Source organism: Triturus cristatus, chromosome 6 (genome assembly GCF_964204655.1).
Source record: "Triturus cristatus chromosome 6, aTriCri1.1, whole genome shotgun sequence".
Taxonomy (NCBI): domain Eukaryota; kingdom Metazoa; phylum Chordata; class Amphibia; order Caudata; family Salamandridae; genus Triturus; species Triturus cristatus.
Window position 1 is genome coordinate 1,031,142,907 of NC_140589.1, and position 14,110 is coordinate 1,031,157,016.

Genomic DNA, 14,110 nt, shown 5'->3' on the forward strand with positions numbered 1-14,110 from the left:
AATAGCTTAAACTCTCGCAAATGCGTGACCTATTGCATTGCAAATGCGTTCGGGCCCCGTGTTATAAAGATAAATAAAATTTAAAAAGTGTTAGGAGAGAGTGTGTCCTACCTGAAACAGCAGGTAGGACAAAGCTATTTGAGAAAATAGTGCTTGGAGGCTGTAATTTAAGCCTACCAAGTAACAACACACTTGGGGGTGTCGCCATGGGATGCTGCAAAATGAGACAAGGCAGTACTAAGGAGGAACTACTAAGCCTATTGACCAATGAACAGCCACAGTTTACAGTGGACAATGACACAAGCTGATGAAAAATATGGGCAGAGAGTGGGCGAAGCTTCAAGTCCTACCTGAATACAACATGTCTTGCAGAGCAGCACATGCGCTGTACAGGCTAGAGTTAAAAAGACCACAATCCAAATACAAGCAGCACAGAAGAACACTAATCAAGTAATCAATCATTACATGGTCCATGATCCAGGGGAAAAAACAAATACAAGGAGACAAACTGAAAGCCAACACATGCTTACCCACTCACCCAAGAGAAGCAAGAAAATAAGAGTGACATTAAAACCAACAGGTGGTAAGTAAGGGCTGGGCACAAAGCCCTTTTACTTTTTTATTAAGTAACAGAAGATCTTCTAAAGTGACAATTCATGCTCTGTTTCAGGTGAGACCTAACGCTAGTAAAAAATGTTAACATATCTTGGCCAGATGATAAGTCAGTAACTGGAAAAGAAAGAAAAACACCAAATATTTCACAGACTAATTTGTAGATAGTTTCCTCTGGAGACTATATGCTCTGTTAGGCAATAGGGAAATGGAATTGACAGGCAACTACATAGCAGAAATTATTATATGCCAAAAATGATCCAGGAAATTTCATGATAAGCGAGAAAGAGGTAGAGGACACATAGTAAATTTTGAGGTAGTCTAACATGGAGGCTTTTTCCTCTTTCTATGTGTGCTGAAATAAGACAGCACACATAGAAAGAGGAATAAAACAAGGAGAAATAAATATATTTCTTCTTGTTAAGCCTCCCTTCGGAAGGCGTAGCAATTTGACTCATTCTCAGGTCTACCACTCATCGTAAATCAGGGATGTGCCATAATCTATGAGTAGGTACATGGAACACCGTTGTTCCACCCATGGAATGCCTTCCCAGAGCAGAGAACCGTAATGTAGCAACTTACTCTCCCTTGCGTTACTCCATATTTACCAAGCACTGCAGGGTCAAGCAAGGTGGTCTTGCGTGGCTTGATAAATCTCATCTAGGTTTTTCATCGCCCTTGCATTACTTTGCATGGTATAAGGGCAACGCAAAACTTCAATCAAATATGCTCCAAAATGTCCTTGCTATTCAGTAAACAAAGTTTGGTATTTATTTTATATACAGTGATGTGCTAAAAAAAAAATTCAGGGATAGAGAAAATATGGCGGGAAATGTACAAACTTTTGATGCAATGCAGCACTGCAACTTACAATGCTGTGCTACGTTGGGACTTAAGGAGGGAGTAAAACAACTCCATATCTACTAAGATATGACGCTGCTTTTCTCTCTGCCAGCGCTGAAGCACTTTAGGCTGTGTGTGCCAATAAGCACATCCCTGCAGCATAGTGCAAGGGTGAGTGTGTTCTGTCAAGCAGAGATTTTGTCCTGGAATAGTGCATTTCAGTACAAAACTATGCTTAATACATTACCCACTTTGTATGTGTACTGTACAATGTAATACGCATGCAAAGTTTGAAGGGAAGTTAAGAATATAAAACATTTCTCCTCCGCTACACTTGCCTTGAGGAGGCATTTGTTTAAAGCACAAATTCTAGTCTATAGATGATGGTAGCTAGGGATTTGTGTTAAAACCCATGGGTAGTTGCATGGGAATGCTGATGTACCCATGGACCACCCTCCTTGATACAATGTAACACTAAGTAATGCTAGTGCATTGTGTATTGGCCACCTTTCCAACACAAATACTGATTTGCAATAGAAAGTAAATACCACCACAATGCTTTGCACTTGGTTTGCATTACAAAAATCACACACACCAAGGACAAGGTGTTAGTAAATGTGGGTCATGCAATCTGTGATATTTAATACCACGTTAGCTGCCTTTTTGTTAATTAAGACTGCAGACTTGCTTTCATCACTTTTGCTGAAGTGTTGTGGAACCTTGAAAAGATAGGGACCTGGTACATAATGACCCCATCTGCCTTAAGAAATGATGTGCTGCTGAGTGCTACTTAATACTGATTTACAGACTCCTAACCCTGCGATGGTTCTTACATGATTTGTACATCTGCTTAACAATCTAAACAAGGAAATTACACTGAATGCTAACCCAGTTATCACCATCACTGTGCAGTAATAGTTGATGGACCAGGCTGCCAAACTCAAGAGGTCCAATATTGAGGAAAGCTGGCTGCCCCTTAAATTTGAATGAAACAATTGCTCCTTCATATCTAGTAGGGTTGTTGAAATACTATTGTTTTGAACACTACATGACTGATATCCAACTGGAAGGCTACTAGCTTACATTTAAGACTGTCTATGCCAAGTGGCTATTTTCTCTAGTGCTTGGAAAGGTAAAATGGGTAAAATGTGTCTATCAGTTTGTATATCATAAACGTGCAATTGTATTCAATAGCAGTGCGGTTTGCTTCAGTACTTACTCAAAATATATGATTTTTGTATCTTTATAATGCCTGCCGACAAACTTTTGTTTTTGGCATAGTAGTGCCACAGGAGGGAAACTATCCATTGGTATTTCAAGAACTTGACCCGCATGGAGCAAAGTCAAAGGAACTTTCAAATGTTACTCCCCACTGTCACAGAAAACTTAGAGTGTGTTCATACAAAGTTTACCAGAGGAAGATCTGACTTGCTGTGTTGAATCAAAGTTTTGTAAACCTGGTCTTTAGTGTGATGAATATAGCAATCATTTATTTCTTTAATATCATTAATTTGTTTAAGTTCTACTTTTATAAAATCCCTTTTCAGGTGAGTCTTGGCTGTGTTTGTTTAAGAGATGCTAGAGGCTGATTAGAGGATCACACAAAAAGCAGTTATGATCAAAGTCTTACTTAGAAGAATTTCTTTATGACCATTGCTGTCAATCTGAGCAAACTCTAGATGCCGATATCTGCAATTAAATGAATTAATACATTGAAATGCTGAATTAAACTCTGCACATCTTCAATAAATTCTTAAAATAAGCTAAGACATTACAAACTAATGACAATATTACCTGTAATCATCCTACAAATACAATCTACCAACATTGGCTAAGGCAAGAGGTCTTGGTTTAATGGAATGTTGTATGTTAATGTGTAGCATTTCAAGCAAATTGCATGAAACGGATATGTATTTGTGCGGAAACAAAAAAACTGGAATAAAATTAGTAAATTAAAAAATTAGTAAATTAAAAGGTCAGGTGACATTTGCACTGTCAAGTCAAATCTAAAATCCATGTAGGTTAATGAATGCCCTTCTCCCATCTTGCTGCTGCCAGAGAAAGACAACATAAATGACCTAGTTTTCTAAGACACTTTAAAAGCATGTGTGTGCCTTTGAGAGTTCAAGCTAAAGCAGTAGTATAAAGAAAGAAAATGATAGCTGTGTGGAAAGCAAGCACTTTTTTTGTGCAAGCACACATTTTCTGCCCAATCAAAACATGCACTCCTGGCTCCCAACATGTGGGTGGAGCCAAAGCCCCTTTCCTGGTGGTTCTCACATAATTGTCTGGCTACAGCTGGGCAGTCAAGGCTGACCATAACAAACTAACACAATGTTTAGACTTAATGAATTAAGTATGTCAACCTCTAATCCTTACCTTTTTTCCCTTGTGTCTTCAGTGCTTCCTTATGTAAGTCAAGGCTGTCCTGGAGGCTGTGAAACGTGCTCTGATTCCAATGGATGCAACTCCTGCAAACCCCGGCTCTTTTTTGCTCTGCAGAGGATTGGCATGAGACAGATTGGAGTCTGCCTCCCATCATGTCCAAGCGGATACTACGGGACAAGATCTCCAGTAATGAATAATTGTACAAGTATGTATCAGAAAAAATGATTATTTTGTTGCACATTTTTAAATATATTTAACTCAAATTCTTATCCTTAGTACAGAAAAGCACAGATTTTGGGAGATTTGCCAGGGAGTTTGCATACTTCTATGCACATTCCGAATTTCAAGTTAGGATGTAAAGAAAGCTGAAAGTAATGCCTGGAGAAGAGACTGATGGAGAGTACACACTTGACTGATAGAAGGTCATCAGAAAAGCATGTTTTAAATTTAAAATGAGCATATAATCTTTGTTATAGGGAATCTTGATGAATGTTCATGTCATCATCGTTTCACTTGGTTATCTTCCACCTGAACAAGTAGATAGTCATGACATATTTCAATGTCCCACTGGTAGATATAGTGAGGGCGTAGAAGTAGAATAGAACAAGTGCCTAGGATTGGCAATGAACCTCTTTCACCTACCTAAGTATTGCTTAGACTGTTGAATGTGGGTGGATGAAACATAACTACTTTTCCTTCCGTTACTTTTTACTTCTATAATATTCCCCATAGTAACCAGCTGACCTTTCTTGTATAATTTGATTTATTAGAGCAGAGTGGAATTCGGGATAACTTTTTGGACATTTGAAGTGCCAATTTTCTATAGAAAATGTTTTCGACCTATGATAAAACTCGTATACATGTTTTAACTTGGATGCTTTGTTTTATAGTATTTTTCGATAAGGCCGATTTTGATATATTTCTAAATGTAATAAGATTGATTCGCGATCCTCCTACAATGCTAAAACTTTTAGAGAGTGAAACAAGTAAATCACTTGGTTGCAACTGTCCAAATAATATTGTCCCTTTTGTAAAGAGGGAGGTATTTTGCAAATTTAACTTCTTTATGCTTCTGTTGGACTCAACCTTTTAAAGCACCATTAAAGTGTAAATAAATTATTTCCCAAGAGAAAAAAGCACAAAATTACCATGAGATGTCTGATTGAAAATAGCTGACTGAAAATGTTATTCCATCTAATCGCATTCATAATGAATATTTCAAACCACTAGCTTTTCACTGATGTTTATGGAAGAAATGGACAGAAGGGAAGAAGGTTATTGTTCATGGAAAGCATTGCCAATCTAAACACCAGTCAATGATGTGACGGATTATGGGCATAGGAATGAATGTTATAAATATATAAATTACTGGTGACACAATTTAAATGTTCTTGATTGCTTATGTGATTTGATAAAATAAAAAATATGTAATTTCTAAATTATTGTAATTATTGTCAGATTAGCTCTCTGTTTTTGTGGGCTTCCATTTATCATCCATATTTAGCTAGATAACTGTCCGTCCTGTTAATACTTTGAGAAGGAGGCACCTCCAGTGCCGCACAAACTATTTTTTTCTAATATCAGTGACCTTCCCCTTGGTAGTGTTGATAAAAGTTTATTATTCTAGAAAGCATGGATGTTAAAATGTCAGTGGTGGCGAAAGTGACATCATCTAACTAGTCAGCTGCTGATGACATCACAGGAAGTGGCATTACATGACCTTTTGACCCTGATAATGTTAGGGAATGTTCTGTTACATGACCATTTACTTAATGGCATTAAGGTATTGCTTCAAAAACCTGCCAAAGACTATGATTCTTTTGGCCCTGAATGCACTGCGAAAAGAATATATCATAAATAATGTACAAACATATTCAATGCTTTAACATCGAAGTGTATTTCGGGATGCTCTCCCTTCTTCAGGGGATGTTGTTTGTAATGACTCCTTCGAATAGTGCTTTCAACAATGCTGATAGTAACCATTAGTTGTGATCCACAAAGCGCCCGTGGTTAATGCCTGCTCACTGAGTTTACCTTTCCACGCCAAACTCTGATAATACTTCTCTCCTTCTCTTCCACGATCTGCATTTAGCTGACTGGCATTTCAGTACAATGGATTAAGGTAGGGCCACGACAAACTTAAAATACCAACAATAAATTAAACAAAAACATTAAGGTGCCGATTCCGATCCAGTAAAAATAATTTGCGTACGACTCGTATCCGTATTTTTTTACGTACGAGTCGTACAAGTACCGTACAAACTGGCAAGTACGATTCGTCCGTGAAAAATAACTACGAATAGCGTCGGGAAAAGTCTACGAGAGTGCGTCGGAAAGTGTTCACATCCGAATATCGTCGGGAAAAGTGTACGAAAGTGATCCGGACAGTTTCACATGCAAATCGTAAAACACAAGTCCGAGCGCGCAAGTACAATCCCGACCGTCCGTCCGAATACACAATCGCATGTAAAAAGGCCCGTACGGAGCCAACGCTGGTGCACACATGTACACGGGTAAACTCATGCCCGTGTACGAGCCATACAGCCCCCCACCCCCAAATATGTCAGCACCGTGCACCACCCTGTCCGCACTGTACCCCAGCCCCGCAACTGTACGTGAAGTATCCCCCATGTACGCGCCGCACCCCCAATGTACGCGCCTTACCCCCCCTGTCCGCACTGTACCCCAGCCCCGCACCTGTATGCACCATACCCCCATGTACGTGCCGTACCTCCGCATGTGCGCGCCGTACCCCAGGGCCGCACGTGTACGCACTGTACCCCCACCTCATGTACGCGCCTTACCCCCCCATGTACGCGCTGTACCCCCGCATGTACTCGCCGTACCCCAGGGCCGCACGTGTATGCACCGTACCACCACTGCATGTACGCGGCTTACCCCCCGCATGTACGTGCCGTACCCCAAGGCTGCACCTGTACGCACCGTACCCCCACCGCATGTACGCGCCTTACCCTCCCCCATGTACGCGCCGCACCCCCCATGCACACGCCATACGCACCGAACCCCCACCGCATGTAAACGCCGCACTCCAACACCGTACCCCAGCACCCTCACCCAGCATCGCGTATGTACGGATCGTACCTACGCGAAAATGACTGTTACAGAACCAGAACACTGTAAAACAGCACAAGGAGGGTTAATTCGACTCGCACAACACCACAAAACACGTCTACATGACAAAATACATCTCAATGACTGACCTGGCACATCCAAACAGGCAAACAGAGGACCCAAATCACAACCACCACTTATAACACACCCACCAAAATTCAAACACAGCCACACCCAAAAATGGACCAATAAAAAGGGCCCACACACACAACCCATGAGCCTTTGCAACAGACCCACTGCTGCCAGACCCCACTGAGAAACAACTCCACAGAGAAACTACTCCACATCACTCATACCTCCACTACACCTTCAATCACACACCTTCACACAACGTCATCCACAAACATCCCCCTCTTCACATTCACACACACCGTCACATTCACACCCATACACCCACAACCATCCACACCCACACCCACACCATGCCCACAGACAAGAATCCAAAGTTCACAATGGCGGAGCTGGACCTCCTTGTCAACAAAGTCATCTGAGTCGAGCCACAGCTGTTTGGAACATTGGTCAGACAGACCAGCATATCTGCAAAATCTGCCATGTGGCAGGATTGTTGACAAGGTGAATGCTGTTGCGCCCATCCGAATGACCAGGCATGAATGCCAAGCCAGGTGGTACGATCTGCGCAGGGCGGTCAAGAGGAAAATGAATGAAGAATATGCCCAGACTGACATCACTGGAGGTGGGCCGCCCCGCAGACCCGTACTCTACCATCCCTGGGAGGAGAAGGTGATGGCCCTGCTACCGCCGGTGGGAGTACATGGAGTCGAAGGAGTCGCTGAGCCTGGTGAGTACACAAACAACTTACGTAACATGGGGGCAATGGGGTCCACACCACATACACACCAAATGCACCCAACATCCCCCAAGCACTCACCACAAACAACCACACTCAAAAACCACGCTCATGCCACCAACGTCACCATGCACCCTTCACAAATCAAGGCAAGGCCATGTCCAAGCCTACAACAACCACAAACACAAGACTGGATGTCCGGGAGGCTGGGAGGGTGGGCCCCACACAACACATTGTGGAAATGAGACACAGACACCAATGCCCTCAGCCCATATGGCATAGGTACATAACCATGCACAATGCACAGGGACAGGCAAATTACTGACAAGGTAGATGGCACTTGGCCCTGCTGTATGCAGCACAAGGCCCTCCTGGGACCACTGTACACTCAAACACCAACTCCACAAGCACAGCTATCTAGCACAGGAACTCACACTTACTATCATGCCAGCATGCACCATGAGGGGACAGACACATCACCTGGGAGACCCAATGACAAATCACACTACACACAACAGCAGGCCCGGTCACAACCCCCCCCCTCTAACACAAGCACACACACCCGGGGCAGGCAACGGATTTACACACTTCCACAATGGACATGTGACTCAACAAGACCGATCCAGAGCCAAATAAGCATCAGAGCAAACAATCTACAGGTCAGACACTCAGGAGAACATCCCAACCTGTCCCCCGCAACATACCCATCCCCAAGTGGACATTGAGAGGAATGCTAGGCACATCCAACTACCTGGAGGAAATGTGTCAACTTGAATATGTATGAAACATAGATGTCGCATGAAACACCATTAACATTGTCTCTCTTTCACACACAGGGCAGCGTCGTCGATCTCCCCCCAACACTGGGGGGGAAGAATCACAGTCCCAGGCTCTGCGTGACGACGATCCCACCGGCAGCGACGACTCTCACCACTCCGTGGATGACCCCGACCAACCTGGACCCTCTGGTGCCCAAGCCCCTGCAGCACCTGCGTCAGGTACATCTGTGCCAACCACCACCCCCATTCCTGCCACATCCCAGGACACACCCAGGAGCCCTGCTCACACTGAACAACACAGCCAGTCTGACCAGGAGGGACAAGGCTCTCCGGGCACCCAGGAGGAGGCAGGCAACCCTGCAAATGCCATCCCTCAGGGGTCCCGTAGACCAGATGTGCCCACAATGGCAGGGCAGGCTCAAGTGGGCAGGGGTGGTGGGAGTGGAGGCAGGCGGAGGCGTGAACCTGACCAGCCAGCTCAGGACCCTGGTATGTCACACATACTCAACATCCTGGACTCATACCGGCGTGACACCAGAGGCATCAACCAGGTCGTGTCAAGACTCTCCGAGATGCAGGGGACCCTCGATGACATTAAGAACCTGCAGGTCGAGCATCTTGCCAGTCATCAACAACACCAAGGACGGATGGAGGCAAGACTGGCTGAGCTCCTGGCGGTGCACAGGGACGTGAGCCAATCACTCCGTCAGATCGCCCAAAGCCTGGCAAACCCTCCCTGTGCCACCAGGCGTAGACCAGCACCAGACACAGGGAGGGAGGAGGAGGAGGATTCATCTGACAGAGCGTCCCCAGCATCGTCAAGGCCTGCATCTGAGGGTCCCCGGAGGAAGGTGGGTCGTCCACGGAAAAGACCGTCAGAGTCAGCGGACCATCCCCATCTCCCAGGTCACCTGGCTTGGCACCTGGCCCTCCGGCGCAACAGCAGCACCTCATCCAATGACATTCTCTGCCACATGGACTTGCTGGTCACAGTCTGACCAATGATGACCAACACTGTGGTCTGGACTCTGATGACTTCCAATGCCAAGGATACCATCTCCCCCTGTGAACTTCGGATTCTATTCCCCCGGTACAGCACCCAATTGTATCTACCAAACCACTTACCCCACTGTAAATAAATATATTACTTTGGTCATGAGACGTTACTGTCATTTTGCATCATTCAACGACATATGTGTGTGGGAATGTCAAACTATGCCTGAGTGTTGAACCAACTCCAGCCAACCATACCCTGGGATCAGAGTCTGGTACAGGACACACATGGGTCACAAGGTATCATTCAATGTAGGCATGGAGCACAACACTCACCTGTGATGGCCTCCGGCTGCTGAGGGGGGCTTGCTAAACTGTGCGGAGAGACCTATTTGGGAGATCATCATCAAGGCGTAAAGGTCATGGCTCATGTGGAGGTTCCCGGGGAGGGAGTCCCAGGTATGTGTGGCCAGGTGGGAGAACAATGTCCTGTATGCTGGAGTACGGTGGATGTGAAGAACGGTGGCCAGGGCAAGGTTGGATACACGGAGATGGCCCAACGGGATCTAGGATGACAGACGTACAAGGTTGGTTGGGGTCGGGGTTGTGGACTGCCTTCTGAGTGTGGGTGGGGAGTGTGGAGGTCACCCTGCAGCAGACAGTGATCCATTGCAGCTATCCATGGTGGACGGTGAGGTGGCTGGGGCGCAGGGTGTTGAATCTGAGGTGTGCAGATGCCCCCTGGAAGTGGACCAGTTTCCTGGGAGTTTGGATGTACTTGCTCCGTAGAGGGCAGGGCAGTATTTGACACGGACGTTGTCATGGACCTGGGGGATGGTCTGTCTTTTCTTGGAGTGGATCCATCTGTGGATCATGTGCATAATGCAGAGGGCGTTGCAGCATGAGGTACAGATGCTGTGGACTAGCATGGCATATGTGAGCGAGCCAAACATGATGCACACCATCTTGTGTGTGTGGTACTGGGTGCTTGTGCAGGGCTCTTGCGGGTGGGACACAGGTACTTGACCCAGCTGGAAGGGGAAAATCCTCAGATGTTCACCTCAGTCCTGTACAAGTCCAGCCTCAGGTGGCTCGTGTGCAGCCATCCATCAATAGATCTCATGCATACTTGAAGGATGGAACTGCCAATGTCTGTGTCTTTGTTGAGGGTGAGGAGCACCTGGCTGTCAATGGCATACGAGCTGATGATGAGGTGCTGTGCGCATGTGATGGTGGAGAGGGGGGTCCTGGACACTCAGTAGATTGACATGCTGAGAGATGATACCTGTGCCATGTCCCAGACGATGACACCACACTACATGCTGAAGCCTTGAGTGCCACTCCCATGCCCTTGCTGGGCTACAGAGCCGGTGGGGAGTATTAGGGACGTGACCTGGTTGGTGTGACAGGGCATTGAAGGCGGTGCAGCGCAGTGTAGGCAGTTGGAGTTGCACACGCAGCATGCAAAAGTGTCGTGTGTGTGCCCAGGGTATGTCTGACAGCAGGCGCTAGATGTGCGGATGGACATAGCTCGGAGTGTGGCTGATACATCAGACTGTAGTGTGATGTGGGTAATGCAAGGACTGGATGGTGGTGCAATGCGCACCTTGCATGTGCTGATGGTCCAGCCTTTGGCACTGCGTGGCGGCAACAGTGGCATAGACAAGCTGAGGACAGCAAAATGAATGGGTGGAGGGAGGAAGTGAGGAGCATCCTGGAGGCGTGTGTGTTGCCAAATCTGGATACTATGTTGGCCCTTACTGCAGGGGCCGCAGCAGCAGGCGGCATCTCCTTGCAAAATGACAGAATTTGCACACATAGACTAGGATGTCAGAAGGACAACTGCAACAGGCGCATGTATAAAGTAAGGAGTGTCCAGTGTCACATGGCACACCCAGACACAATGCATGCACAATCACCAAAGAAGCATGACACCGGATCAGGAAACTGAAGGCCGACCTGCGCACAGGAGACACACCCTCAGCAGCTGTTGGTGGCCCATTGTGCGGACCAACATGCCAAAAAACATACACGACCATGTACTTCATGCCCAATAGGGAGCCTAACCCATGAGCAACTGCATGCATGTTGCTAAACTACACATGGACTCCTATGCATAATCTTCCACAACTATGCCAGATATGCCGCATGCAAAGTGGCAAGAGACCTGCATTGACAGAGATAAGGCACCTTGGAGTGTGACAAACACCTTTATTATTCAGCCGCACACTAAGGGAAATGCATCAATTGGAACAGACTCACAGGTCATTTGGCCATGTGTGACCTGCACTGGACACCCCCTTCAACACACAGATGTGTAAATCCTACTGAGCTGGCACTCAAGTGAAGGGGTTGAGCCTAACACCCCTTGCTGCACACGGAGAGTCTACAATTCCCCATTGAGCCTCTTATGGGGATGTCCCACACTATGTCCACCATTAACATCCCGTATGTTCCTTGGAGCCGTTATACACACATTGATGCCTTCATCAGAATCCACACACCATTACAGATGACTGTCCGGAAGGCTGACCATCAATTCATGGGAGCCATGCAAAACGTCATGTGGCCCATGGTGAGTCGACATGTATGCATGGTAACACAACATGCACAGGAGCAGTCCCCACATATCACAAACACGTACCACCCACAAAACGCCTTGCTGCACTCCTTACCCCAAATGACTTGTCACCATGTCTGTGCATGTAACTCTGATCCAGCACACATTGCCATACTCATGAGGAATAGCAGGAGGGCAATGATGACATGAGCAGATGACAGCCGCAAGAACCTGGGGAGGACAGACACACAACAAGTCAGCGAAGAGCTAGTAATCCTCAGACATGTACATGTACTCTACAGGAATAATGTTGTCACCATGCCCTTAACAAATTTAGTGTCCCAGCTAATATGTGTGGAATTACATCATCACTTGAATGACACATCAGAACACACCTCCAAGTCACTTAGCACACAGTCAGCTGGACACACACATTGCAACACATGCCACACAAGGCTCAAAGCGTGCACACTCAGACACAGGGACTCACCATCATGAGAAGAAGTTGCGGATAAGCTGACTCCAGATGTCCTCATCCTCATCCTCACTTGCCCCGTGCCCGAGCCCTTCATCCTCCACGGGTGGATGATCCTGCTCATTCGGATCAAGGTTGAGTGGCACGGCCTTCTCCACTGCCATGTTGTGCAGCATGCAGCACACAAAGAAGATTTTGCAGACCTTCGCCAGGGCATATGGGAGTGCGCCGCCGGTCTTGTGGAGGCACCGGAATCTGCTCTTCAGGAGTCCAAACATCCTCTCAATCACGCGCCTCGTCTGCCCATGGGTGTCGTTGTACCGGTGTTCTGCGGCTGTTCTGGGGTTGCAGAGAGGTGTCATCAGCCATGGCATGTTGGGATAGCCAGAGTCCCCTACATGGAAACATCATGTGAAGAAGTGGGTCAGGAGATGCCGTAAGAAACAAAGATAGCGCTGAACACAGAGTATACCCACCAACAAGACATGCTCATTCCGCGTGCAGCTGCAGCATCATTTCTGGCACCCTACTACGCCTCATGATGTATGCATCGTGTGCGGACCCTGGAAAACGTGCACAGACATGGGAAATCAGCATGTTAGCAAGACACACCACAAGGGCATTAATGGAGTGGTAATGTTTTCTGTTTCTATAGGCTACCTCCTGTGCCTGTGGTGGTACCAAAGCCACATGTGTCTCAATTACATGAGGCATCCCTCCCAGGGCATAGAACTCACCCTTGACACCTGTCAACTGCTCAAGAGTGGGAAAATGGATGAATTCATCCAGGTGCAACAACATGGCTTCTATAACATCATGCAGGACACGGCTGAACATAGTCTGGGACATGCCACCGACATCAGCTAGGGTCAATTGAAACGTGCCGGTTGCAAAACAATGTAGGGCTGCCATCACCTTCACCTTGGGGGTCAGAGCTGTAGGATACCTGTGTTGTGGTTGGAGGTGTGGTGCAAGCCGGCGGGTCAAGTCCTCTATCAACTCTTGCGAGAATCTGTATCTGCGTATGCAGTCATGTTCACGCATGGCCTCCAGGTCTGGCATTCATCTGGGGAGAGGCGGTGCCCTGCAGAGATTTGGAAGGAATAACGAAGAGTGAGTACATTACCATACCAATGTCACTGAGGTGAGCACATGTTCAACAGCTAATACACATCTGCTTAATACAGAGTCTGTGCGGTGCAATACATCCAGGACACGTGGGTCAGCCAGGTGATACTCCTACGAACAGCCAGCCACAATAGTTGCATGGCAATGTTGACGTGACATGCCATGAAATAGCTGTTGGACAGTGTAAGTGGCAAGCCAGACACATTACATGAGTTACAGACATCCACATATCAGCATTAGAAGGATGTCATCTCATACAGACAGCTGGCAGGAGTCTAGACGCACAGGTCACATGTAATCTGGAAATGGACAGATTACACACATTTCCATTAAGGGATCCATGTCAAAAACTTATGTCACAGACATTGAGACAACGCAGACATTGCCTCATG

At 46.5% G+C, this 14,110-nt stretch overlaps 1 protein-coding gene across 1 annotated transcript in view; it reads left to right on the forward strand.

Moving 5' to 3' along the window:
- RSPO3 (R-spondin 3) overlaps window positions 1-14,110 on the forward strand; it is a 400,364-nt gene that overhangs the window by 206,416 nt on the left and 179,838 nt on the right. The window contains exon 2 of the mRNA XM_085611820.1: window positions 3,857-4,048. Within this exon, the coding sequence (XP_085467946.1) occupies window positions 3,857-4,048 (192 nt within the window). The remainder of the gene's footprint in view (window positions 1-3,856; window positions 4,049-14,110) is intronic.